Below are 27,806 nucleotides of genomic sequence, written 5' to 3'. Positions count from 1 at the left end.
ACCCTCTATGAGATGGATTGATTCGGTGACTGGGGTAATAGGGATGGGTGTGTCAGAGGCGGTGCAGTTGGCGCAGGATAGAGCAGGGTTTAGGGCTGTTGTGCATAGGGTCGCTATGAGTAGGAAACGACTCGACGGCACATAACAACAACAACAACAACAACATCTATATTGGTATCTGCAAATACTTTCATGAATTTGGATTGTAAGAGGTTTTTTTGTGTAGTGAGGAGGCCAAGGTTAAAGATTATACAAAACCAAGGAGTTTGAAATTTATTCTTAAATAATATCAGCCATCAAAAATGTTTTTTAAGACGTGGTGTTATTTTTTCACTTTTCTATCCATTGCTTAAACTTGACCATATTACCAAGTGGGAACATGTAAGTAAAATGAATCTTTGAGGCTTTACCTGCCACCTTTAGCTCCCCTGGGGACATGTTCTCCAGCTGCCTCAACTGAAGACAAATGGTTCACCCTCTATCATCGTCGTCTACATCATCAACAGCAGTGAGACCAACATAAGAGAGAAAACTAACATAAGTGAAGGCTGTGGAGAGACAGTGGTGAAGCATAGCCTGGTGGAGTCTTGGAGAAGGAGCCAGAGTTAAAGGTTTTACTTACTGGATGATTGAAGGAAGAACTTCTTTCAGTGACAGATATGAGACAAAGCTTACTGAATGATTGAGGAAACCAGAGTTTTCTGGCATTTGTGTTGCTGGACTGATCTTGGACTTTCACTTCTTGACCAAGAAGCTGTCTAAAATAATTGAGGAACTATGTCTTGCTGTTAATGTGGCTTTGGACTTCTATTCACTAAACCTAGACTTTCACTGTATCCTTTGCCTCACTCATCTCCTAAGCTGCTTCCGTAATAAACCTCACAACTTAAGTAAAAATTGAGACTCTGTGAAGTCTGTGTGGTCTATTTGCAACAAATATCAAACCCAGTGATTAATAGAAATAGGTGCAGGAGAGTGAGGGATCAAGTCTGATCTTATAGGTTCAGTTTTATACTGTAGATGTTATTGGTGGGGACAATTCCCTTTGTGGAGCTGGATTGCGTCCATCTGTCCTTACTTGTTTTGTATAAGCTCATGGCAAAATGGATATAAACCGTGGAACAAAACTCAAAACCATGGAAATGTTCAGGCTTCCTATTAATCTACTTGATTGATGGTACAAAAAAACAAACAAAACGAAAAACCAACAACTCTGGAGCTTTGTTACTATCCAAACTTGGAACAAAACTTGTATCTGCAACTCAACTTGTACTCAAACAATAACTGAACAGTAATATAACAGAGATACTTTTTAGAAAAGTCAACCAGCAAAATCAAAAGGACAGTATTTGCCTATCCATATAACGCAGAAGGCAAAGAAAAATAGAGGACACATAGAAATGAAAATATCAGAGAAGTGGCAGGAACACTGTGATTCCATTGTGAATATTGTAATCGCATAAAACTGCATATGAATGGAAAATCAATCCACTGCATAAACATTTCCCTCACATCACAATTTTTTAAAAAGACTAAAAAGAGTGTTCATTAGATTGTTGTTTTTGTGTACCAGAGAGTCAGAACAGACCCATTGCTGACCCTCTGGCAGGGTTTTTAGAGGCAAATAATCACACAGGAGGAGACTGTCCATCCTTCTGCAGAGGAGCTTGCGGCCTCAAACTGTGTGCCTATGGGATTGCAGCACAGCTCCTTGCTATTAGGCCACTAGAGCTCCCCATATTTTAATATAAATCACACAGAGATACAGTATTTTTGTGTAAATCACACTCATATTCCAAATTTTTTCAATTTTCTCCCTCTCAATGTGTTTTCATAAGTACACCATGTCAATTTTCAAATATGATAATTTTTTAATAATGTACTCTTGAGCACTTAGAAAGTATTTCTTAGAGGATTAGGGAGAAATTATGGTTGACATAAATAAAAAATAAAATCATGTACATTTATGTTAAAGTACAATGAATAAGTCCTGGAGCTTAAAAATTCTCTATCAATATTGGAACTATTGTACCCAAAGGAAAATAAAGAGAGGTGTTGGAGAATAACTTAACTAAAGAGAAACATGGTCATGATAGTGTGACTGAATAGAAAGTTGAATGGGGCAGTAGTGAGGAGATACCAATGCTTACCAAGTTGGCTATTAATAAGCCTGTATATTAAGAGATTGCCTCTAGATTCTGTTTGAATTCACAGGTTAATTTTGTTCTCTGATGTTTAAAAACTACTTGAAAAAGTGGCATAAATTTGGAGAAGAGATAAACTGTATTGTTGACTGCGACCCTTAGAAATCCTGTGAACAATATCTGAACCTTGCCCCATTCTGTACCATCTTCACAATGTCTTATATGCATCAGCCCACTGTTACAGTATGTCAAGCCAGCTAGATGAGGGTCTTCCTATCGTTTATAAACCCCTCATCTTTCCCAACTTGATGTCTTTTTCCCAAGGATTAACCCCTGCTGAAAATATGCCAAAGTATGTGAGATGAAGTTTCACCGTTCTTGTCTCTATGGAGCAGCCTGATTGCACTTCCTCCAAAATAAATGGCAATACATGCATCGTTTGATACTCTTCTCCATCAACTCAATTCAATGACATCATTTCCTCTTTATTATTATTATTATATATTAATTGTTCTTCATCATTCTTCATTGTTCAACTTTTAGATACACAGTAAGTAATAGAAAAGACCATGGCTTCCTTTGAACTCACCTTAGTTTTTAGACTGACATCGTTGCTCCTTAGCCTTTGGAGAGGTCCATGACACATTTCTCCAATGTAACTTGTCTTTTGATTTTTTCCTCCATCTTTCATGATGTTGGTACAGTGGTGAGGATTTTTGTTTTCGTGATGGTGACATGTAAACCATGTTGAAATCTGTAGTCTTTGATCTTCTGCAGCAAATACTTCCTTTTTAGCCTCCTACTAATTTGCTTATTAATATAAAGAGAACAAGCTGACAAGATTAAATTTCTTGTCACTTTGTTCTCCTCCTTAAAATATATAGAAATTAGTGAATTTCAGCTTCTCTTTGTATTTGTGGAATCTTTAACAATAAATGAAATTCTTTTATTTCCCTAACTTCATATCTATGCTTAGAATTACCAACAAACAAATCAGACAAGATATTTTGGTATTGTTTTCATTAATTAACCTGGCACAGGCAGCTTTATTTTCACAATTTATTAATAGGTCCTTGAAACTATATTAATAGGCACTTTGGAGACTCACTTGATTATTTATTTGAAGCTTATCTTATAAACCAAAATTCAGAAGAGCCTTCAATAAGACATTATGTGATCAAAGCCTGCTGTGATTATTTAATCTTTGTATTATTTCATACCAAATCTACATGCCTGCAAGTAAATCTGCGGGAAAAAACAATAAATGGAATCACCTAAGAACTAATTAAGTTCTCTCTGTCAGTTCTTATTGAGTCAAACCTGATGCATAGTTGATCCTCCAGGTGGTTTCCAAAGTTGTATATCACCCTTGAGGAGACTTCACATCTTTTTCTGTTAGAGCCATTGGTGGATTTGAGCCACCAGAGAGGCTTGGTCTTTGGGATAGCAGCAGTTCAACTCCTATTGAACTAGTCCACCAGGAAGACTATTTTAATTTTATATATTTTTCCATTTAATCTTAGCAAGTATACATGGAATTGTATTGATCATGTATTCATAGCCTGACATCATGGATTTTACTAGTTCACTTAAAAAATATGCTAATCAATATGTCAGTTGTAAGGTGTCAAATGTGATTACCAATCAAGTTTTCAATCAGTCTTCAAAGTCATTAATTATAGACATTCATGTAATATTTATTATTATGAAAAGCCCTTTGAACTGCTCATGTTTATGTTGGCAGCCCTATTATTTACTCACTAGGCCACCAGAGTTCCTTAAAAAATTATATTAATGATTTTTCGTTGGAATACATATTATGTATTCTAAAAAGTCTAATTTTATGTATATATATACATATATATAAAATCACTTTAATATACACACTCTTGATATGTCTTTCAAAAATTAACATTACATAGAATAATACTTTTTAACTCTTTGAGATCCATAACTTTGAACATATATCAACATCTCTGCAACCTTCATTATATTAAACCCATTCCCAAAAAGACCCATTTGCCATTTTTTCAGTGGCCCCCCAACAATACCTGAAGCCAGCCAATGGCTTCTTCACATTCAGAAAGCAAATTTGAATCTTCTACATAGTGCAGACCGTAGGGATTTTGGCCCATTTGGTGTTTGCTTGCTCCATTCAAATGACTGCTTCTTGGTCCTAATTATAGTTTTTGCAGTTGTTCTGGGATTCCCATTCTTCTAAACATTAGCCATAGTTTGTTGTGATCCACACAGTTAAATGAATATGCATAGTCAATAAAACACAAATAAACATTCTTCTAGTATTCTTTGCTTTCTGCCAATATCTGTCTGATATTGACAATGATGTCCCTGGTGTCATGACCACTTCTAAATCCAGCTTGTATTTCTGACATTCCTTGATGCATGGTTCTAGTAGTTTTTTATAATCTTTAGCAAGATTTTGCTTGCATATAGTATTAGTCATATTGTTCAATAATTATAGAGCATATTTAGACTAGTGGATAGGACAACAGAGTCTGAGCGCTTATATTGTTGTTGTTATGTGCCGTCGAGTCTCCTGCGACTCATAGCGACCCTATGTACAACAGCCCTAAACTCTGCTCTGTCCTGTGCCAATCGCACTGTCTCTAACACTCCCAAACCAATTACCCCAGTCACTTAATCAATCCACCTCATAGAGGGTCTTCCTCCCCTGCACTGTTCCTCCACCCTTCAATATGAATTACATCTCTACATCAAGAAAACACAAATCCTTACTACTGGAAAAATAGCAAACATCATTATAGAAAAATGTTGAAGTGTTAAGGATTTCCTTTTACTTGTATCTACAATCAGCACCCATGGCATCAGAAATTTAGAGATCAATACGTTATATTAATAGTCAAGGACATCTTGAAAGTTCTAAAGCTTAAGAATGTCAGTTCAAAAACTATGGTGTGTCTGATTCTATGGTAATTTTAATTGCTTTATATGCATCTGAAACTTGGTCAATGAATAAGGAAAATCTATGAAGAATTCTGTTTGGTCAAATACTTTTACCTCTATAAACCAATTTCCCATCAGCCCAATTAAACTTTCTAGGATTCCTATTCTTTTCAATATTGGCAATAATTTGGTACGTTCTATACTGTAAAGTGCCATTGCAAAGTCAATAAAACACATACAATGTCTTTCTGGTATTGTCTGTTTTTAGCCAATGTCCATCTGACATCAGAAATTATACCACTCATACCACGGTGTCCTCTGAATCTGGTTTGACTTTCCTAAGTTTTCAGTCAGTGTACTGTTCTCTTTGTTTTTTAAAAATCTTCAGTAAGATTTTGTTTGCATGTGATTTAATGATATTGTTTAACAATATCTATACTGTATTATAATCGGGATGGGTGTGTCAGAGGCAGTGCGGTTGGAGCAGGATGGAGCAGGTTTAGGGCTGTTGTGCATAGGGTCGCTATGGGTTGCAAACCACTCGACAGCACATAACAACAACAACATACTGTATTGGATTATCTTTTCTTGGAATAGGAAAATAACGTATCTCTTTCAGTCAGGCGACCAAGTTGCTATTCTCTACATTTGTTTCAATGATTAGTAATCTTGTGCAGGGCTGCATCTGTTCATTTAAACACTTGTTGGAGTATACCACAAAGCTGTTGACTGAAAAGAACAAGGGAACACGTCATAGTTTAAAATCCGTAAAAGTGTGTCACAGGTTTATATACTTTCTCCATTCCTAGTCAATCTATTTGCTGAACAAATAATTCAAGAAGCTGGCTTTTATGAAGAAGATGGCATCAGGATTGGAGGAATATTCATCAACAACTTGTTTTATGAAGAAGACATAATCTTGCAGAAAATTAAAAGACATGAAACATTTACTACAGAAAATCAAGATAACAACTTCAATATGAATTAAATATGAATTAACGTTCAGAACACCAAAATTCTCATGTCTGGACCAATAGGCAACATCTTGACAGATGCAAAAAAAAAAAAAAAAGAATGAAATGGTCAATAATGATTTTTATTTATATGTATCTGCAGTAAACATCTATGGTTGCAGACGTTAAAAAACAACAACAAAAACCCAAGATCTGTGTTATGTGTATGTAGAAATATGAATGTTTGATTCAATTTTCTATTGATCTGCTTGTTGCTGAGAATAGGTGCTGTCCTATTATAGGGTTCAAACAATATAATCAGTGTCTCAAAGGGTATTTTGTGAGACAGTGAATGTGCATTGCAAATTGTGTTCTGTTTTTTAAAACAATTATGTATTTTTGTTTGATTATAAGATATTTGGGGGAGCTACCATTTACTTTACACCGACAAAAATAAATTCAAGGGTACAATATGATCTAAAAATAAGGAAGAATATTGTTTTATTTTTTAGAAAATTATAGATTTTTTAAGATTATCTGAAGATTAATATATTTTTAACTTAAATAATAATCAAGGTCTTTCTTAAATCTGATACTATCTTGTAGATATTGATTATGTAAATAATGTCACAATTATATGGAGTGGCATCCACTTCCTAAGTAGCATACCTCTGGAAACTCTGTGAACTTTGATAAATGATGATGTTGTTGAAGGGATTCAGGCCTTTTTTTTCATGGGTCATTATGAGTTATACTCAACTTGATAGAATCAACAACAAAAATAGCAACAATTTACCAATAAAATGTAATATTCAATATTTTTCTAATTCATAAGTACCCTTTTAAATGTGCCAAAATTTTTTGAGAATTCTTATTTTAAAACAAAATTTAAAATATTAGAAATGCTTACTTGGAGATATAGTATGTGATATGCTTGATTAACAACTCCTAAGTTTAATAACACAAAAATTGTCTTCTGGCTTAAAGTCTGGAGATATCTTTGACATTATATTGGCTCAAAGTTTTAATTCTTACTTTGATTATAGATGGAAGTAATTTACCTGAATATTTTGTCATTTCGGATAGCTTTCTTTCCTGTGAGGTGATTAAAATAAGGACTCTGGGCACAGAAATGATACTCTTGAATGCTGAGATAGAACTCAACTCGTAATTTAATCACTCCAATCCATCATGCAATCCTAGAGTGATAAGCTAGATTCAAAAATAAAACTGTTAGTACAGCATTGAGAGCAATATCTACTGACTAAAACCTCAATATCAGTATTTCATGGTGAGTCATCTTCCATCTTCTCCTTACAAACTAAATTGGTTCTCAGAAGCACTGGGAAGATTTCCATCAGAAAAGGAAAATTTTAGTAGATTATGAAACCAATTCAAGTGCACAAATGGCTATATTTTTTTTTTACCCAAAGCACTGGAAATACTTTCATGACATGATAAAATATAAATTCCCCTTTACTGTAGCCTCAATCTGTGGAAATAAGCTAGAGGAGTAGTGAAACAAAAATACAGTTACTCTGTTAAAAAAATAGAACTCTGCAGTGAAGAATTCTTTATAATTTCCAGGATATATTGACAGAAAACACAGGATATTTCCTAAATTTCTGAGAGCTACTTTGAAAAAGAAAAAAATGTTTAGAAAATTTTGTTCTTTAAATCAAGACAAGTAAAAGCAAGATTTTGCTAAAGGAACAGCACTGTTTGTTTAGACATATGACTACGTGTGTTAGGATATTATTGACAAATAAACATGTGTGCTACTATTAAAAATAGAGTGAATAATTTCCCTTTTTCTATTTGAGAATTAGAACTAAATTAATTTTAACAGGTTTTATTTTTGTCTTACAACGTCGTAATTTTGCATTATTACTATTTATTTAGAACAGTTGTTATCTGATCATTGATTCTGCTATCTTTTTGCTGAATATTGTTGATTATTGTTATGCTGTGGAGGTTTTACCCAAGGAAAGTGACAAAATTATTTTATTTCTAAACTGTGTTTAAAGTGAAAAAATCCCGACCCCATTTCATGCCTAAGTTATTTGCAGTATTGATATTTAAGTTACATTTCAGTAACAGGAGTTTTACCTAGGGTCAGCCTAGAATCCAGCTGTAGATCATACTAGAATTTTAGAACCTCAGTTCCAACTGTAGGTTCCAAAAATTAGAACCTGAATTCTATCAGATGAATCTTCAATATGCATATTCAGATTTGGAGCACATTAATTAGGAGAGATTCTAGTTGGCCTAGGAACTCAACCTCTGAGATTAAAAATTATCTTCAGAAGTGAAGATGGCCTCTCTAAATACAAAATAACAACCACAATAACAACAGTCCAATGACAGCCACTGATGGCAATGAAAAGAGTACAGTTTTGGAAACAGTTTAACTTCCTGCTGAAAAATGTTCTTTGAGTTTCAGATTCTTGGAAAACAGCATGAATACAAAGGGAATCCTGATCTGTTAGTTATAAAAGTCAATGATTACTTTGAAATGGTGTATAACCTCCTGATAACTACACATTGCTGAGAAAGAAATTTTGTTTTTTCAATCTTACCATACGTAGAATAATAAGCAGTTTCAAGGAAACAAAGTCAACTAAGCATTTCTAATACTCTGTAGGACTTTTAGACAGCCTTTTCATTTCAGTGACCTAAAGATCATCAACGTGTACTGAGCTTTGCCAATTACTTATGCAAGTTGTCCTCTCTTATTCAGATCATAATCAAGCATCCATTCCATTCCTCCAGTCCATAACCAATTAGTGAGTGCCTATCACAATGTGGCACTTTGGGCAGTGGGTGGTCCTGGATATCCAAGCATCTTCTGTTTTGGCAATTATGGGCACAGCAGGACTTGGCTATGTGCTTAAGTAACACCAACTCATATATAGTTCCTTTAGGATTCAACCCTTGTTTTAAATTTGTACAGTACAAAAAATCAGTAGGGAAACTACTTAGAATTTAGTTTAGAGAACTTTGAATTCATTCCACACATTATTGTATTGTGCTGTGTTTTTAAATACTTCTTTTTCATGTACAATTTATATCAGTAAAAACGCATTTTGGATTTTCATGAAGTCACAGACATAGCTAAAAGTTACAAAAGTAGTCAAAATACACTTTGGATTTTCATGAAGTCACAGAAGTAGTTAAAAGTATATTTAAACAAAAACACTACAGAAAAAAAACACCATAGGTTGTTAAAGCTTTATAATTTTTCTTGCCTTAATATTAGGTCAAGTTCATTTTTCCTTTGTTTTTTTTCTTTTGAAACACAGGTGTTGATGCTTTCACCATTGCAATACAAATAAATGTTTGAGGAACAATAGAAATAGGAGAAAATGTCAATATATTAAGGCTTGACACATGGAACTGATTGCATTTTTAATTAAAATTAATATAATACTAACCCATATTTTGTTACTATCTACACAGCTTCCATATCTGTAATGGAATCTTGATCTCCCAGTTATTAAAATGATTACTTTGAAATTGTAACTCTCTGACAACTACACATGGCTGAGAAAGAAATTTAGTTTTTTCAATCTTACCATATATAGAATAATAAGCAGTTTCAAGGAAACAAAATCAACTAAGCATTTCTAATACTCTGTAGGACTTTTAAACAGCCTTTATCATTTCAGTGACCTATAAATCATCAAAGTGGTTTATTTTAATCTCATTTTAATTTCATAAGTAAGAATTGGAAAGAAAAATGTTACCCAGGCCTCACAATTCAGTTAATACTGGTCAAAATCTTGATCAAAATGGAGAATTTGAACCCTTTAATATAAAAGCAAATAAAAATTGTAATTCTTTGGTAACGTAACTCAAGTTCTTTTAACTCAGTTGGAATATTCTTGGCAAATGTTTTATTTCCCTGTAATGGAAACAGTCTCTGACAAACCTGCTTCCTCAAAAACCTGTCAGTGCTATTGTTGTGTAATTTCAAGTGAGAACTGACCCATAGCTGACCCTCTGACGGGTTTTCAAAGGCAGTTAAGTTCAGGGGAAAAGATTGTCCATCCTTCTCCCGGGATCAGCGAGTGGCCTTGAACCATGTGCATTTGGGATTACAGCACATATACTTGCCACCAGGCCACCAGAACTCCAACTACCAATATATCTGATAAAAAAATTCTAACAGGACATTTTCAGACATTTAGAATCTTTATGTTCCATTCTGTCATTGCTATTTAGTATTTCCTTGGGAAAAGGCACAGAGTTTATATTCATTTTACAAATGGTAGAAAAGAGAAAAGTTTTACTGGTTTTCTCAGTCTCATATGTAAAGGAAAAGTTACAAATGTGATTGATAATTATCAGAGATGCTGTTGGGAGAGCATATGCGTCCTGACATAGGCATTTTCTAAATACTTAATATACAATTGCTTAGAGGCTAAATAAATGGAAATTATTTGTGACTCTAATTGAAGAAACGGGAGCTCAGATAACTTAGTGGTAAGCAGCTGTGCAGTCAAGTCAAACAAGGCTCGGACCCACCAGCTGCACTGTGTGAGGGAGATGAGCAGTCTCTCCCTAGGAGATTTATGCCCTTCAAAACCCACTGGAGAATCAGTTCTGCCGTATCTGTACACAACAACAACAACAATTAAGGAACATTTTGAATTTGGTTTCTCTTTCAAGCCTCTGTATTTAAATATCATCATATTTGCAATAATAAAATTTGAGCACAATTTAGTAATGCAGAAAGACATGCCATTAAATTGTTGCCCATAAATTCTTTAAAATAATTGTCCTTTTTAATTTAAAAAGTGGAAACCATGACCTATTAAGGAAGAATGGCAAATTTTGTTTATTTTCTTGTTTGGTTTGTGTTTATTTTTCAAATGATTCCTTGTTGTTGTTGTGTACTGTGTAGTTGGAACCAACCCAAAGCTCACCCTCCAGGAAGTTTTCAGAAACAATCAATCACACAGGAGGAGATTGCCCTTCCTTCTCTGTGGAGCAGCTGAAGAATTGGAACAGTATACCTTTGTGACACCAGAATAATTCCACCAGAGCTAAAGTCTCACTAGTAAAAAGGGAGTTCTTAGAGTCCTAAAAAGTTAGAAACACACAGCTCAACGTCATTTCTTCTGTCCCTTCCCTGGGTACCACATTTGTTATATTTCTATTAAATATATATATATATATATATATATTTATCTTTGTAACAGATTCTTTTTTCCCCCTTACACATTGATTTGGGTATAATTTTTTATGAAGTTTTATGTTTAAAGAAAGAAGTTTTCAGAAATTTGTAATCCATACTCTCATGAATTGAGTCTATATCCTTTTTCCAGCTTAAAACTGGTGGTTTCCTCTTACCACCAGAACACAATTCCTATTTTATCATGGCGTATTAAGGCAGCATTTCTTTCTGATGTATGCAAGGTGGTTGTGCATTGGAGTCAACTTGATAGCTAATGAAAACAACCATAATTTTAATTCAATTTGTACTTGTAAAAAGAATTCTTTTTATGAAACTTTTGTTTGAAAATCTGTGTCCGTGTTGCAGATACATATTTTTCCTATTAATTCTTTAAGTCACTACCAAGTCATCTAAATAAACCAGAAAGACTTTTAGTAGATAGCTTAGCAAGAGCCAAATAAAAGTCAGACCCCACTATTTAATAGTATAAGATTTTGGATCTTGAACAAAGTATTATTACTGTGTTTTGCTTTCATATTTTTAAAATGAGATAACAATTCTCACTCAAGTTAATACTGTCTTACTGAGATACATTGAGTAAAGTGCTCCTTTGTGACAGTCAGTAAATCATAATGACCTTTCTTTTCTCATTGTGTCATCTTCATCCAAATTTTAGTTGTAAGGTTTTTTTTAGGTCAAATTTTTTCTTTTTTCAAAATACTTCTTTTCTTCTGGATACCTGAAACATATGATTATTTCCAAATGGGCTTTTCCTGCTGTGTTAACAATGTATCAACTGCACACACCAGCACTCCTACTTGGAGTTGGAGACGAAGCAGAATTAACCACGGGGCAGAATCTGCTGGGACTAATAGGAGGGACAGCAGGTTCTTAGATAGTTTTTTTCTCCTATTTTGGAAGTTATGCTTGTATTATGATTTTTATAAGGCATCTGGGAACCCCTGTAATGTGACACCTACTGTGCCATGCTTGCTCTTTGAGAAAATATTTTCTAAGAATGTATAAAAGCTAAAAATTTTAAGGGCTATTATTTTACTTTATTTTATTCTCAGCAAGACAATTCTTGTTCAAAGCTAAAGAATGGGAAAAACGGAATTATGAGTTTAAAAAGTAGAGGTACTAGTCTAAAATGAATTTAGGATCTACCTTTTCCTTTTGAAAATCTTTTATTATATAGACACACATATTACTTAGAGTGATTCTTTACTGCTTTTATCTCCTTTAGTTTCCTGTGAGCATCTTTTTGAGCTATATCTCCTAACAAACATACAAACCTTCAGAAACCTTTGCTTTGAAAAATGCATTATTAAAAATGTGCAAAGTTCTCCATTACCCTGAAAGAATCCATAAAAATCTTTTGTGATCCAAGGATTCTACTGATGCCTGGTTTTATTGAGTCACAGACCAGGACAATCTAAATTACTATTAGGTGACTATTTAACTACATTTTGAGGAAGAAAAATCAATTTCTGGAATAGGCATAGTAACTTTAATTGGAAGCCTTACCATATATTGAAGTTAGTATACTATTTTATTATTTGATGGTAATAACATATTGGTTTGTAATTTCTAAAGTCATCTGAACCTGATTGAAAGGAAATGTAATAAATGCGTTAAATAAGATCTAAGAAGAGAATATTAAGTACTTCATATCTAAATTTAAGACAATGAATTTTAATAAACAACTCACCAACAATTGTGTTGATTTAGTAGATATCCCAGGAGTTACGGTATCATATTTTTTAATTTAACTCTTAAGTATATTCAGAACAGTTATCGATTTTATTGTCTCTCAGTCTGCCATCAATGTTGAAACAACTGGTTTATGTGCCCATCACTTACATGACACTATTACCTGGTTTCCTTTTCATCAATTCACCTTCCTGTGGTACTGTCCTGTCAGAACTCAGAAGACCTTCCCATCCTTTGTGTATTCATTGTTGCCCTTTTTACTATTTTATCTTTCTATAAAATATAAACAAATTATTTTTGTGTTGTTTCTAGTTCTAACTTCATCTCTGTTTCATTTTCTATTCTGTAGATGTGACTATTTCCCTACAATATAAAGCTGTTCAGTTTCTTTATTTGCTGACCTCTCCATCAGTATTTATAAAATACTTCTTAGTATGGACAGACATCTTAATTTTCTGAGCAAATCCTTAATTTCTTTCCCTGCCAATATCAGGAGTCACTCATAGCCCACTAGAATATGCTCCAAATTCTCATGCTACATTAAATGGCTTGTAATTTTCTATAATTATAATATTCTTGTTTCTACACTTGTTTTTGTTATATGTACTGTCAAGTTGCTTGCGACTCATAGTGAACCTATGAATAACAGCCCTCAAATCTGCTCTATCATGTTTCAACTTTACTGTCTCCAACCCACTTACTTCATTACCCCAGTCACTGTATCAGTCCTTCTTATTAATGGTCTCCCTCTCTTTCTCCGTTCTTCCACCATTCTAAGAATGATATCCTTCTTCAAGGACCTGTCCCTCCTTGCAGCATGCCCAAAGTATGTCAGACAAAGCTTCAGAATCCTTGTCTCCAAGGAGCAGGCTGGCTTCACCCTCTCTAGGATGAACTTGTTTGTTCTCCAGGCAGTCCACAGTATATTCAAAACTCTTCTCCAGCACCACAGTTCAAAGTGATCAATTCTCTTTCTATCATCCTTAGTCATTGTCTAGCTCTCTGATGCATAGTAGCAATTGCAAAGACTATGACCTGTATCAAGCACACCTTAGTCTCCTGACTGATGTTGTTGCTCTTCAGTACTGTGGAGAGGTCCCTGACAACCGACTTTCCTAGTGCAATATCTCTTGATTTTCCTGGCTGCTAGTACCAAGAGTGTTGATTATGGAGCCAAGCAAACTAAAGCTGTCAGCAATCTCAATCTCTTCACCGTCTGTCATGATGCTGCACTTGGCCCAATGATGAGAATCTTTGTTTTCTTGATGTTGAACTTCAATCCACATTGAAGGCTGTAATCCTTGATCTTCTGCAGCAAGTGCTTCAGGTCTTCCTCAATTTCAGCATACTGTTCTTTTATTCTTGAAAGAAATATAGTGCTCTTTTAATCCTGAAACGTAAAAACCATCACACTCTGCTTTCATTTCCTGACATCGTTTGACTTACAGTAAATTAGACATTCTTCAGGGAGCCTCTTCTACTTTCAGCTGAAAGTGCATGCATTGTCACTGTACATTGGAGTTTTCTTGAGAGCTCTTGTGAATACTATAATAAAAAAGTACATCTTATGTATTTCCAGCAATAAGTGGTACTAAAACAAAGAAGACTATACACACTTGTGTGTCTGTTATTGTTACGGTATTGTCGAGCTGACACCAAGTCTTGTGTCTATATATTAACCAAGTCAAAAACTTGCATGATCCTGAACCACCCTCACAAGAAGTTATAGTCAGCATTCATTTGCATCATCTAGAGGATCTTTCTCTCCTTCTTTAACCCTCTACTTTTACATTTATGATGCTTTTATCTAAGGACTGTCCATTTTCTCATAACATGTCCACTGAATGTGACACAAATGTCCTACAATTCTTGCCTTTAAGGACAATATCATTTTCTCTCTATACCTCATTGACTAAGACATTGTCTTACCATATCATCGAGGAGGATATAATTATTTTTAAAGTAGTTAAAAATTTTGTCATTGTTATATGCTGTTAAGTTGGAACCAATATATAACTAATCTTCCAGCAGGTTTTCAGAGGCTGTAAATCACAGTTGAGGAAATTGCTTATATTTCTTTTGAGGAAATCTAGACCAAACTGTGTATGTGACTTTGGGTTGGCAACACATCTTAGGAAATAAAATCTATGCCTAGGATTAAGCTCAGCTCAAGATGACTTATATTTTCCATTTTCAGGGGTTTAATTATATAGTAAAATATTAGTCATGCTTATCAAGCATAAGAAAAATTTTCTTTTATGGTTTAAGAATGAAAACAGCTCATAGAGTTTAAGTTAGTGAGGAAGTATGCAACTAGTATCCACTTTTCCAAAGACCAGACCCTGTATTTTAAATTGTAGTTTAAATTGATCTAGATCAAGATGAAAACATTTCCTCAAATACGAACCAACTAAGGTTATTATAAGTTATTATAGAACTATTTTAAGAAACAAATACAAATAAAATCGTGAATATTTATTTATTCAATGAAAACATCTTCAAAGAGGACCCATACTGGGTGTTGTTAGGCATTGATGTTTTGTGTTCACTAGGCTATTACTAAAAATAAACAGCTGAAACGGCATATCTATATGATTTTTACTTTTGTGTGCTCTAATAGAATAGGAACTTATCTATTTAAAAAATCACCATTTTTCTTTGTATCTGTTTTGTATTATCTTTCCATTATTTTGAATTCTTCTATTAATCATTTGCATATTCTATCTCATAATTTATTTTTATTTGAGTTTGTTGCTATTTGCTTTATTTTTTCCTTGTTATAGTCTGTTAATAACTAAATATTATATTGATAACTGTCAGAATAATCTAAATTCTGGGGAGGGCTAATTGTTTCTTTCTTTGGAATTTCTTTCTCCAGGACTATGCTGAGAAGGAAAATACCATAGCAAAGGCTCTGGAGGACCTAAAGGCCAATTTCTACTGTGAACTCTGTGACAAGCAGTACTATAAGCATCAGGAGTTTGACAATCATATTAATTCTTATGACCATGCACATAAGCAGGTAAGGAACAGATATCTCAAACTATTAGGAAATGCTGATTTTCTAGTAGTAACTTGAATTATATAGATTTTAAGAATATGATATTTTGGGGTTTTTTTGCCATAAAATATTTAACAATGTGTAATTCTATGCTGATGATTAAGTGATTTATTTTAAAAGACAGTCTTTAAAGTGCATCAAGATCTGAAAAAATATTCGAAGGAAAAAAAATAACACTTTCTTTAATCATTCATTCAACTACAAACTCCTTGTCATTGACTCAGAACTGATTCATAGTGAACCAGTGGCAAATTTTCAGAGTAAATGCGTGATAAGACATTGCCTGTCTTTCTCCCTGGAGCAACTGTGGTTTTGAAATGCTTTGCATTTGAGTTGGCAGCACAACTCCTTACCTAATGGACTGCCAAATCTTTCTTCTTGACAGTATCCTGAAAACAATATTCTAGAGTCGAAAAGTCTTATGTTTCCAGATTAATTATTTTGAGTATTTTAGCTAATTATATTTGTGCAATGTGAATATAGTTTTTTGCATATTTCTTTATAGAAAGCACTTCACATTTGAAAATAAAGATGCATTAGTATGCTAACAGTGTTCCATTATGATTTAATGTGCTGTGTCCTTTCAGGTTGGAATCGACTCATAGCTGATCCTCCAAAGGGTTTTCTGAGAGAGTAAATTGTATGGGAGGAGTTAATGATTTAGTATGAGTTTGTTATTTTAAAATTCTTATTTATCTACCAATTACAAATTCAACATAGGTCTTTCCCCCTAATAACCTCTGTAATGGTGCATCTAAAATAATAATTTTGGTTGGTTGGCTGTTTTTTTAAAATATAATAATATTTGATATTATTAATAGATTTCTTGCTTTGCACTTAGTACAAGCTTATATATCTGGCTTGTACTTATTATTATGTATTTCGCTTGTAATTAGCAGAATAACTTTATATATTGTTGAGCTATATTAACATGTATAATGATAAATGGTGAAGCGATTGATATTGTTAACAACTTCATTTTGCTTGGCTCCACAATCAACTCCCTTGACACCAGCAGCTAGGCAATCAAAAGACGAATTGTGTTGGGAAAATCTGCCATCAGGGACCTCTCCAGAGTACGGAAGAGCAACAGTGGCAGTCTGGAGACTAAGGTGTGCCTGATCCAGGCCCTGGTCTTCACAATTACTTGCTAGGCATCAGAAAAATTGGACCGTGACTAGGGATAATAAAAGCAGAATTGACGCCTTTGAGTTAGGGTGCTGGAGAAGAATTTATTGAATATACCATGGACTGCAAGGACAACAAAAAAGGTCCATCCTGGAGATGGTGAAACCAGGCTGTTCCTTGGAAACAAGGACTCTGAAGCTCCGTCTGACATAATTTGTCACGTTGCAATGAAGAACCAGTCCTTGTAGAAGGACATCATGCTTGGGAAGATGCAAGAACAGAAGACCTGAGGAGATGGGTTGGATTGACTCAGTGACTGAGGGTTTTGGGCTGGGTGTGCCAGAGATGATGAAGTTGGCAAAGGATAAAGCAGGGCGCAGAACTGTTGTACATAGGGTTGCTATGAGTCTCAAGCAACTCAACAGCACTTAAGAATGGCATCAACAACAACATATTACCATCTCTTATCAGTATTAGTTATCATCAATCTAAAAGTATTCTATTTTATCTATCATTCAGAAATATCACAGTATTCCTTCCGATGGTAAGTAAAAATAAAATTTTAAGTGCCTGAACCTGCACTAATTTTCTATTAATATTAAAATAATTTAGATACGAAAGACTATGAGGTTAATAATCAAGATAAATGGTTATGAACAAAGTATATATTATTTATTTTGCCTTCAATTCTTCCATTTTTTGCATAACTTCATGATATTTCCTATAGTTTCATAGGGACAAAACTAACCTTCACCAATTAGAGTATTGAGGGTACCATGGACTGTTAGGAAAACAAACAGATTCATCCTGGAGAGGGTTAAGCCAGGCGGCTCCTTGGAGGCAAGGATTCTGAGGATCCCTCTAACATACTTTGGACATGTTGTAACAAGGGACTGGTCATTGGAGAGGGATTCATGCTTGGGAGGGTGGAGGGACAGCACAGGAGGGGAAGGCCCTCTATGAGGCAGATTGATTCAGTGACTGGGTTAATCAAGATGGGAGTGTTAGAGACAGTGCAGTTGGCACAGGACAGAGCAGATTTAGGGCTGTTGTACACAGAGTTGCTATGAGTCACAAGCAATGACACATAACAACAACAAACAATAACATTGCATCATTAATTTTTTGTTTTTTTAACTTAAGTGAACCAATAGCTTTTGTTTTTCATGGTCAGAGTCCAAGTGGCACAGTCGTAAAGAGCTCTGTTGCTAAATCAATAGTAGATTTTGATCCCCTCTCAGCTACGCTATAGGAGACAGGTGTTTCAAAGTCTTCTGTAAAGATTACAACTTTGGAAACTCAATAAGGCAGTCACCTTATGAATTATAGGGACACCAGAAACAAAAAATCAATACAATAGCACTTGGTTTAGTTTTGTGAAGTTTATGCCACTGGAATTTATACTTACTAAGAGGAATCTTATGTCAAGAAATCTGGAGAACAAGTACCTGGCCAACTGATTGGAAGAGATCTGTATTTATTCCCATTTCATAAAAAAGGTAACCCAACAGAGTATGGAAATTATCAAACAGTATCACTAGTATCACACGCAAGTAAATACTACTGAAGGTTGTATAACAATGAAGGAATTTTTCTTTTACTTTTCAAGGAGAAGAGCGAACTGGGGGTGGGGGTTGGACAGGGAGAAAAGTGCAACAATGAACTAATGGAAATCCAAAATCTCTGTAAATGTTCATTAAAATTAATAAAATTTAAAAACAAAAACAAAACAAACCCCAAACAACTAGAATAGTACATCAGCACTGAACTCTCAGATGTGCAGGCAGGGATTAGAAGAGTCCATAGCTCTAGGGACATTATAGACAACATTAGATGGATCTTGGCCGAAAGCAGAGAGTACCTGAGGAATGTCTATTTGTGTTTCATTGACTATGCAAGGGCATTTGACTGTGTGGATCACATCAAATTGTGGCTAACCTTGGGAAGAATGGGAATCCCTGAATACTTGGTGTGTTCATGTGAAAGCTATATTTTGACCAGGAAGCAGTAGTTAGAATAGAGCAGGGAAACACTACATGGTTCAACATCAGGAAATGTGTGCATCAGAGATGCGTCCTATCTCTGTACCTTTTGAATCTATATACAGAACAGATAATTTGGAAGGTTAGACTTTATGAAGAAGAATGTGGCATCAGGATTGGAGGAAGACTTATTAATAACATGTGTTATGCAGATGACACAACTTTGCTTGCTGAAACTGAAGTAGACATGAGGCATTTGCAACAGAAATTTAATCTTCAATATGGATTGAAGCTCAACATCAAGAAAACAAAGATTCTCACCACTGAGCCACTTAGCAGCTTCATGATGGATGGAGAAGAGATTGAGATTGTTGATAACTTCAGCTTGCTTGGTTCCACAGTCTATACTCTTGGCACGAGCAGTGAAGAAATCACAAGACAAGTAGGATTGGGATAGTCTGTTGTCAGGGACCTCTCTAGAGTATTGAGGAATAATGGTATCAGTCTGGGCACTAAGGCCATGGTTTTTACATTTGCTAGCTATACATTCTAGAGTTGGACAATAACTAAAGATGATAGAAAAAGTATCAGTGCCTTTAAGCTGTGGTGCTGGAGATGAATGTTGAACATACCATGAACTGCCAGGAGTACAGCATGTCTGTCCTGGAGAGGGTGAAACCAAGCTGCTCCCTGGAAGCAGAGATTTTGGCACGCCTTCTCTCATGCTTTGGGCACGTGGTTAGGAGGTCTCAGTCCTTGGAGAGGGACATCATGCTTGTAAAGGCAGAGGGACAGCACAGGAGAGGATGACCGGTATGAGATGAATTGACTCAGTGACTGGAGGAATGGGATTAAGTCTGTCAGAGATGATGAGATTGGCTCAGTATAGGGCAGGCTTTAGAGCTAATGTGCAAATGGTCACTATGAGTCAAATCCACTAAGTCACAATTCCACTCACTCACTCACTCACACATTCATTAATTGCTATTGAGTCAGAAATGACTCATAACTAACCCTCCAACAGGTTTTCAGTGGCTGTTAATCACATGGGAGGAGAATGCTTAACTTTCTGGTGGAGTCAAATCACCTGCCTTTGGGTTGGCAATGCACCTCCTTACCTATGAGGTCAATTTAGAACTAGAAAAAACCTAAGTGATTTGACTCTCCAAGGTAACATAATAGCCAAAAGAAACATTCTTCATTAAAGAAAAATAATAACTAATACCATACTCTGGACATACATGCACACTTCCAAATATCAAGTATACAAAATGAAATATTAATACCTAATAACAAGAAATCTGTTCTTTTTGAGTCAGATAAAAGTTGTCAATTCAGTGAAATAGCTTTTACAGATTTACCAAATGAGAAATTGTATTCTAGAATCTTTTTACAGGACAAATATCAGTAATAGTTGAAGAAAATAGTTTTGGGTGGGTTGTTTTTTTTTATTAATTTCAATGAACACTTACAGGGATTTTGGATTTCCATTGATTAATTGTTGCTCTTTTCTCCCCACCCATCCCCCACCCCCAGTTCACTCTTCTTGGAAAGTAAAATTCCTTCATTGATAAACAATCCTCCAGCATCTCCCCACCCCCACCCTGAGCATACTCCACTCTGCAAATGAATTTTAACATTCCAGAAAATATATATGTCTATGGATCTATTTTATTTTTAAACAACTAATGATATTGCCATCAAAACTTCCTCTTTTGTTGTTGCTGTTATGTGCCATCAAGCCACATATGATTCATTACTTATTTTAGGCATATTGTTAGAAGGGTCCATTTCTTGGAAAAAAGAATGCTTCGAAAATATAGGGATAAGGAAGATGAAGACTCTTAATGGATGGAATGACATGGTGACCTTATAAAGGTGAGTTAAATAATGTCAGAGGTTGTCAGCACGGCAGCAGATAGGTCAGGGTTAAGAGCCATTGTTCACAGGCCGCTATGAGTAGTAGTCAACTCAATTGCTCTTAACAACATAGCAAAGATCAATGTAAAAGAACTAAATGCATAATCCATATTAGCAACATTTTCTTTCATGGAGGTAAGCCATAATTTCTTGTGTATAATTAAAAACTATGAAGACCCCCTAGTCTTGCCCCAGAGATATAATTCCCAATGGCCACTGAATAAATGAGGAAAAGTAGGAGTTAGTTATAGAATGAGATCTCATTTGCCACTTGCTAGCTATATGGTCTTGAGTAAAATATCTAAGGACTCGTTTAGTTGAATTTTTCTTGTAGGAAAACTGAATGAGAAAATGAACAGGAATACACTTAACACAGTACTTGGGAATGATACATGTTCAAGATTGAATTCGCTTTTATAATTTCCACTTACTAAAATGTCTGTTCTATATTGTTTGGGGATGACACAGAGAGTTTGCCTTTGAAACTGTGGCCTACATAGTTAGGCTTTCCAGTGAGGAATCATGTTTTGCTTCATGTAGACAAAAAACATTGCAAACTTTCAGCCCTCTACAAATTCATGTTCTAACAGAGTATGTGTTGCTTTTGCACTCTAACCTTGAAAGAAAAATGCTGTGTCTTTTATCCACATGCTGTTTGTATAACTTCAAAACCTCTCTCAGTTGCTTTTCACAAATATTACTACAGAGTGTTTTAAAGAGGAAAAACAATACTATGTGAATGATCACAATAATTTATAACTTAAAGTTGCTTTGGATTTTTTTTTTTTACTTCCTAATTCCAAAGACATACTTTAGTAATTCTTTAAGAGCAGAATAACATTGTGTGTCGGGAGTTATGCTGCCAACTCAAAACAGCAGGGCCTTTCTGGCACTTAGAATCCACCAGCTACCCCTTGGGTAAAAGAAGGGCTTCCTCCTTTTGCGTGATTTACAGTTCAGAGATCCAGTGGAGGACCGACTGTGAGTCAGCTCCTTCTCAGCAACAAGGAGTTTCTGGGTTGTTTTGTTTGTATGAATTGTTGTTGTTGTTACGGTTATTAAAGTCAGAGATTATTTTGTATTTCCTTTGTTCCTCATAGCATCTAGTGCAACATCTTGGACAGTGTAAACACCAAATCACTTTCCTTCTAAACAATGCAAAGTGCTACCGTCAAAATCATTTTTGAACTTTTCTAATAAGCTACCTTTTTTAAGACAAGTAGACATTTAATGCTATAAATCATTACTAAAATGATTTAGTAATACGTTCAAACAGCATAATACCATTTAAAATGAAATATTATATGATGACCATTTTCAGATGGATTTGTTGTTTGAATACTTTCCAGATTCGTAAAGAATTGTTCTTTGAACAGTGTTTATTACACTAATAGCAACAACTTAAATGGCACACATATGTGCTCTGTTTAAGGTATTTTGCATATACAATCATTTAATCTTGATAAATTTTATATTTGTATTGTGATTAAATATCTTTCTATGTACAATATTTTTCTATGTAAAAAAAAATAACCTAACTAACCACCTGGACATGAAGTAATATACAAATTACATGTAAATACACTTTGGAGATTTGCAGTCTAAAAAATAAAAGTTGGATAGAAATTTACACACTTTAAGATTTTTTAAAGACTCAGGCTTTTAGCTATGTTATAGTCTATTTCTTCCTGTTCATCTGAAAGTAGGAAAATGAGTAAACGAGACCTAATAAGAATTGAGGTCTTTGAATTATACTATTGACAAAGAATACTGACTACTCCATGAGCTGCCAAAAGAACGATCAAGTATGTCTTGGAAGGAATGGAACCAGTGTGCTCATTTGAGACAAAGATAATGACATTTTTGTCTCGCGTAGCTTGGGTATGCGATCAGGAGGAACCATTTCTTTTAAAAAAGACATCATGTTTGGAAAGGTAGCGGGTCAGATGAAGAGAAGAATACCTCAGCAAGATGAATTAACCCACTGACTGTAACAATGGCCTCTAGTATGTCAGAGGTCATGAGTACCATACGAGGTAGAATACGTCTCTGATCTATTATTCATAGGGTAACGATGAGTCAGAGTTGACTCAATGGTACAAAACAAACATGATAATGGAATCATTGCCCCTAGATTCCAACTGAAATGTAGACACATTCCTACAGGGAGAAAAAAGTGGCCTTCATTTAGATCTTACTTTCCCCCTTGCAAAGAGAAAGAGAGAGTGTAAATTTACCAGGAGTAGGAACAGCATTCACTTACTTAGTTATTGGATTCCTTACATGAGATTCAAATAGAAACATTTCATAGCTGCAAAACAATAATTGTTGAAATCAAAGAATTAGTTACTAAAGAGGAGACTAGTCACAGATTAAGGTAAAATTTTGTACATGTATTTTAAAAAGATAGATTAATAACTTCCTATTATAATAAAGACAACTTGGGTGCTCACTTTAGCAGCACATATACTAAAATTGGAACGATACAGAGAAGATTAGCATGGCCCCTGCGCAAGGATGACACACAAATAAAGACAACTTGGGTTGTGTAGAGTGTAGGGTGTTGTGCTTACAATAAATAAACACAAAACAAATGTCAGATGAGGTAAAGAGTTTAAAATGTAAGAATATATAAAGTGAATGTTAGAAAAGTGTATACAAGGATATCGCAATAACAAAAGGAAATGTAGATATAACTTTTTTTTTTTAATTTAGGATGTGTGGGTATATCTTAAATAAGCCATAGAAAGCAACACAGTTCCTTCCTACTGAGCCACCAGAGCTCCCACAGGAAGTATGAATAGTTGTAGATTTGCCATGTATTAAAATACCTAAAAATAATGATCTATAAGAAATGCTCAATGAAGTTAAAAAAAAAGCCAAAAATTGTTAATAGATTTTTGCAAGACCCATAAAATATGCTTTGATACTCAGATACTATTTGAAAAATATGAGCACATAACCCAATAGAAAGGACAATAGAAAAAAAGACACAGAAAGTAAATAACAGATAATGAAGTAAAGGAAGAAACCCTAAAGTGGCTCAGTAGAATAAAGATGGTCAGTCTCTTCCCCTGCCAACTACCGCTAATTGAAATCTGCCAGAGGGTCAGCTATGAGTCGGTTCCAACTTAAAGGCAATGAATTTTGAGTGCAAAGAGGTTAGGATTTTAAAATCAGTGGTTGAATAAGCCTGACCTTCATACTTGGTATATACTTGACAGAACTCTAGAATGATAGAGGGAATCTTTACTGAAATTCTGAAAATGTCAAGTATGTATGCTATTTCTATAGATATTCCTCATAAGAAAACTATGTCAATACACATGTGTATGTACAGCAAATATATTTGAAGGGTTAGGAAACCTGAGTATTTCCTACTGAGTTCATCACTAACTGCCTTCTGTCCATAGTATTACCTATTACCTTTTTTCCCCCAGGGCTCTGATTCTGCTTCTGTAAACAGAAGGTTTGGACTGCCTAATTTTCATTGGCCTTTTTGACTCTACAAGTTTAGAATTCTAAATAATTATAGTTCATAGTTTAGGCCTATGTGCACATCATAAATAATCAACTGTGTATTTCATTGCAGTCCACACTTTGCACTTAATTCTGTCCTATGTAAAGAGGATGATTAAAAGAATTTACAATGACTTTCTATCATTCTGAATTCTAGTCATTGAGAGATTACTTTTTTTTTAAGTGAGGAATTTTCAACATCAGCTAGAAAGAAAAGCATTTACTCTAAACCATTTCACCTACTCTAAACCATTTCACCTGCTCGTTTGCCCTTAAAGTTAAGCCTCACTGTGTCTGTCCTCTTATCTGGCAGCCTGTGAGCAATTCAGAGTTATTTTCACTGTAAGAGGTTTGTCACATTGATATCATGAAGAGATAGAAAAGGGAATGATTGCCTTATTGCTGCAGTCACTTAAACATCTTGATTTTTGCTTTAACAATGTCTATGTGGCTGAAATACCTCCCAAAAGACACTCAAATGACCCTCACCCAGCAGGTCAAGGTTTGGTAGCTGTGGCTTGCTGCTTATTCTACCTCAAAGGATGTCAAGGTCAGGCTGTTGGAATGTTTTGTTCCTGCAGGGACTAGTATTTCTAGAAATAAGACACATTTCATTCCAAAATTTGAAAGTTTCCCATAATATAATTGCAGCTTACTGATCAGAAAGTGGAGGAAAGCACCATATATATATATACATATATATATATATATTCTGTATAAATATTCATCTGCAATGAATACCCTAATGTTGATTAAAATACGACATAGATAAAGTAACAATTCAGTCCACTCAAACATTTTCTCTGGGATTTCACTTGTAGTATGTGCTTCAATCTAACTGTAGTCTTTTAAAAAATGGAATTTTGAGGTAAGAGTGTCTTCTTTAAGTGTCCCCCACCACCCACACATATTTGTATTTATTGTCTGTATATATATGATGCTGCTATAACAGAGACACCACAGGTGGATAGCTAAACAAACAGAAATATATTCTCTTGCTGTTTAGGAGACTCAGTCATTCATTTGCTCATTACTGTTGAGTTGGAACTTACCCAGAGCTGAAATTTCAGTGGGATTTCAGACATTGTAAATCATGCAGAAGGAGATTATGAGGCTTTCTGGAGCTGCTGGTGAATTTGAACTACCAGAGAGATATCACTTTGAGGTAGCAGGACTACTCCCTACTCACTAGACAATCAGAACTCCCTGTTTCTATCTTAGCTTTTTTTCTCCCTTTTATTGGCCCTTAAAATAGTTTAGGAAAACACATTTTAAGCCAGATAAATAATTGAAGATGATAAAGGAAAAGCAAATATGTGGAAGCTAGAAATCCAAACTCAGAATGTCACCACTAGAGAAGAGCCCTCCCTCTCTGTCAGTTGTGAATGAAAGATCTCGTTGCCTTATGCTTCTGTGCTCCTAGAGTTCCCTGGAGACCTCCTTGTGTGCTGGCTTTCCCCATTATCACAGAGTTTTCTCAAGTAGCAACTGGGATTGGAAAGACAGACTGACCTGACTTTACTTTTTTCCTCTAATAAGGTAGTATATAGTCATACTTAGGGATACTCTCTTGTGGAGATTGTCTCTCATTATGGATTTTCTAGCATAGAAGACTGACAATGGGGAGGGTCTATACCATGCAAGTGAGGCATGGTTGCTTATCCACAAAAATATTGGCTATCTACCATTCTACAAAGAGTGGGTGGGCTAGTCTCAACAATCTGCAAGAGGACTGGATAGATTTTCCAATAAATTGAATAGTTCTAGTGGTAGGAATAGGAAGATCATCCCCACCAGAAGAGAGAATTCTTCCCTCAACCCGGTGAAATGTAGGATACACTTTGGGATGGTAGCAGCAGCAATGGCTGAACTGGAGAACTGATGTGAGATGGAACTTGGGCGAGGAGTGGGGTGGGGCAATAGGAGTGAGAGTTGGCCTATTGGTTGGAAAGCCAATATTGGCAGGGCTGAACATGTGGGAACACTTGAGCCATGAGGCTTGAGACTGAGGTGCCTATGTACACATGTTGGTAAATGTCTTGACTTTATTCTGTTATTATTTGAAGGCTAGCCTTCTGGCTTTCTCGATTTGGTTTTTTGTGGTCTATGAGGTATCACATAGGATTTTGGACTCACCAAAGCACTAAAATTTGTGTTGAGATGAGTATTAAGAGGCTAGGTATGTGGAGGACATTTCTTACCTCATGGGATTGGCTTTTTGTTATAGATGCTATAGACCAGGAGAGTTTTCCTCCATAAAGTTGGTAAAGGTCGGGTATGACACACCTCACATGGCCCTTGCTCTTTTATATATCCACTATATGCAGATTATCAAATTGCGCTTAAAACTTCTGCTATCAGGGACCCCTCCAGAGTACTGAAGAGCAACGGTATCAGTCTAGAGATTAAGGTATGTCTGATCTAATCCATGGGATGCATGCTTGCTATGCATCAGAGAACTAGGAAAAGACTAAGGATGGTAGAAGAAATTTTTACCTTTGAGTTGTGGTGCTGGAGGAGAGTATTGAATATATCATGAACTGCTAAAAACAAAGAAGTTGATCCTGGAAAGAGTGAAACCAGGCTGCTCCTTGGAGGCAAAGATTTTGAAGCTCTGTCTGACATACCTTGAGAATGTTGCCGGAAGTCCTCGGAGAGGAACGTCATGCTTGGGATGGTGGAGGGACAGCGTAAGAGAGGAAGATCTTGGATGAGATTATTTGATGCAGTGACTGGGATAATAGGGCAGCGATGTCCGAGATAATGAAATTGGCTCAAGATACAGTAAGGTTCAGAGTTGGACATATGGTCGCTATGACTCACAGATGACACAATAGCACTTAATGACAACAACAACAACATAACCCGTTAAGATTTGGATGGGTTTAGGGCATGTTGCATTCCACCCTTAATCTTCCTCTAGCTATTAGATTTATCAGACTGTGAGGGATAATTACAGTTTGCAAATCATATCATTATATACAAAAAACTGCACTGTAATCCCAAATGCATGTGGGTGGAATCCATCATCTGCTTCATGGCAAAAGATTGGCAGTTTCTTCCCATATGATTTAACTGCTTTGAAAACCCACTGGAGGGTCAGTTATGGGCTGGTTCTGACTCAATGATACACAACAAGAAGAACAACATACATTTTTGGGGCTCACAATTCAATTCATATGCACATGTATTGTTGTTGTTATGTGCCGTCAAGTCGCCTGCGACTCATAGCGACCCTATGTACAACAGCCCTAAACTCCGCTCTGTCCTGTGCCAATCGCA

General features: G+C 35.3%; 1 protein-coding gene across 1 annotated transcript in view; it reads left to right on the top strand.

Moving 5' to 3' along the window:
• Positions 1-27,806, top strand: part of ZNF804A (zinc finger protein 804A) — a 351,093-nt gene that overhangs the window by 278,766 nt on the left and 44,521 nt on the right. Inside the window, exon 2 of the mRNA XM_006878775.1 lies at positions 15,793-15,936. Within this exon, the coding sequence (XP_006878837.1) occupies positions 15,793-15,936 (144 nt within the window). The remainder of the gene's footprint in view (positions 1-15,792; positions 15,937-27,806) is intronic.

The sequence above is a fragment of the Elephantulus edwardii genome, unplaced genomic scaffold (assembly GCF_000299155.1).
Source record: "Elephantulus edwardii isolate Elephantulus edwardi_28Jun2011 unplaced genomic scaffold, EleEdw1.0 scaffold00001, whole genome shotgun sequence".
Taxonomy (NCBI): domain Eukaryota; kingdom Metazoa; phylum Chordata; class Mammalia; order Macroscelidea; family Macroscelididae; genus Elephantulus; species Elephantulus edwardii.
Note: the sequence above shows the minus strand (reverse complement) of the source record. Positions and strands in the feature narration are given on the sequence as shown.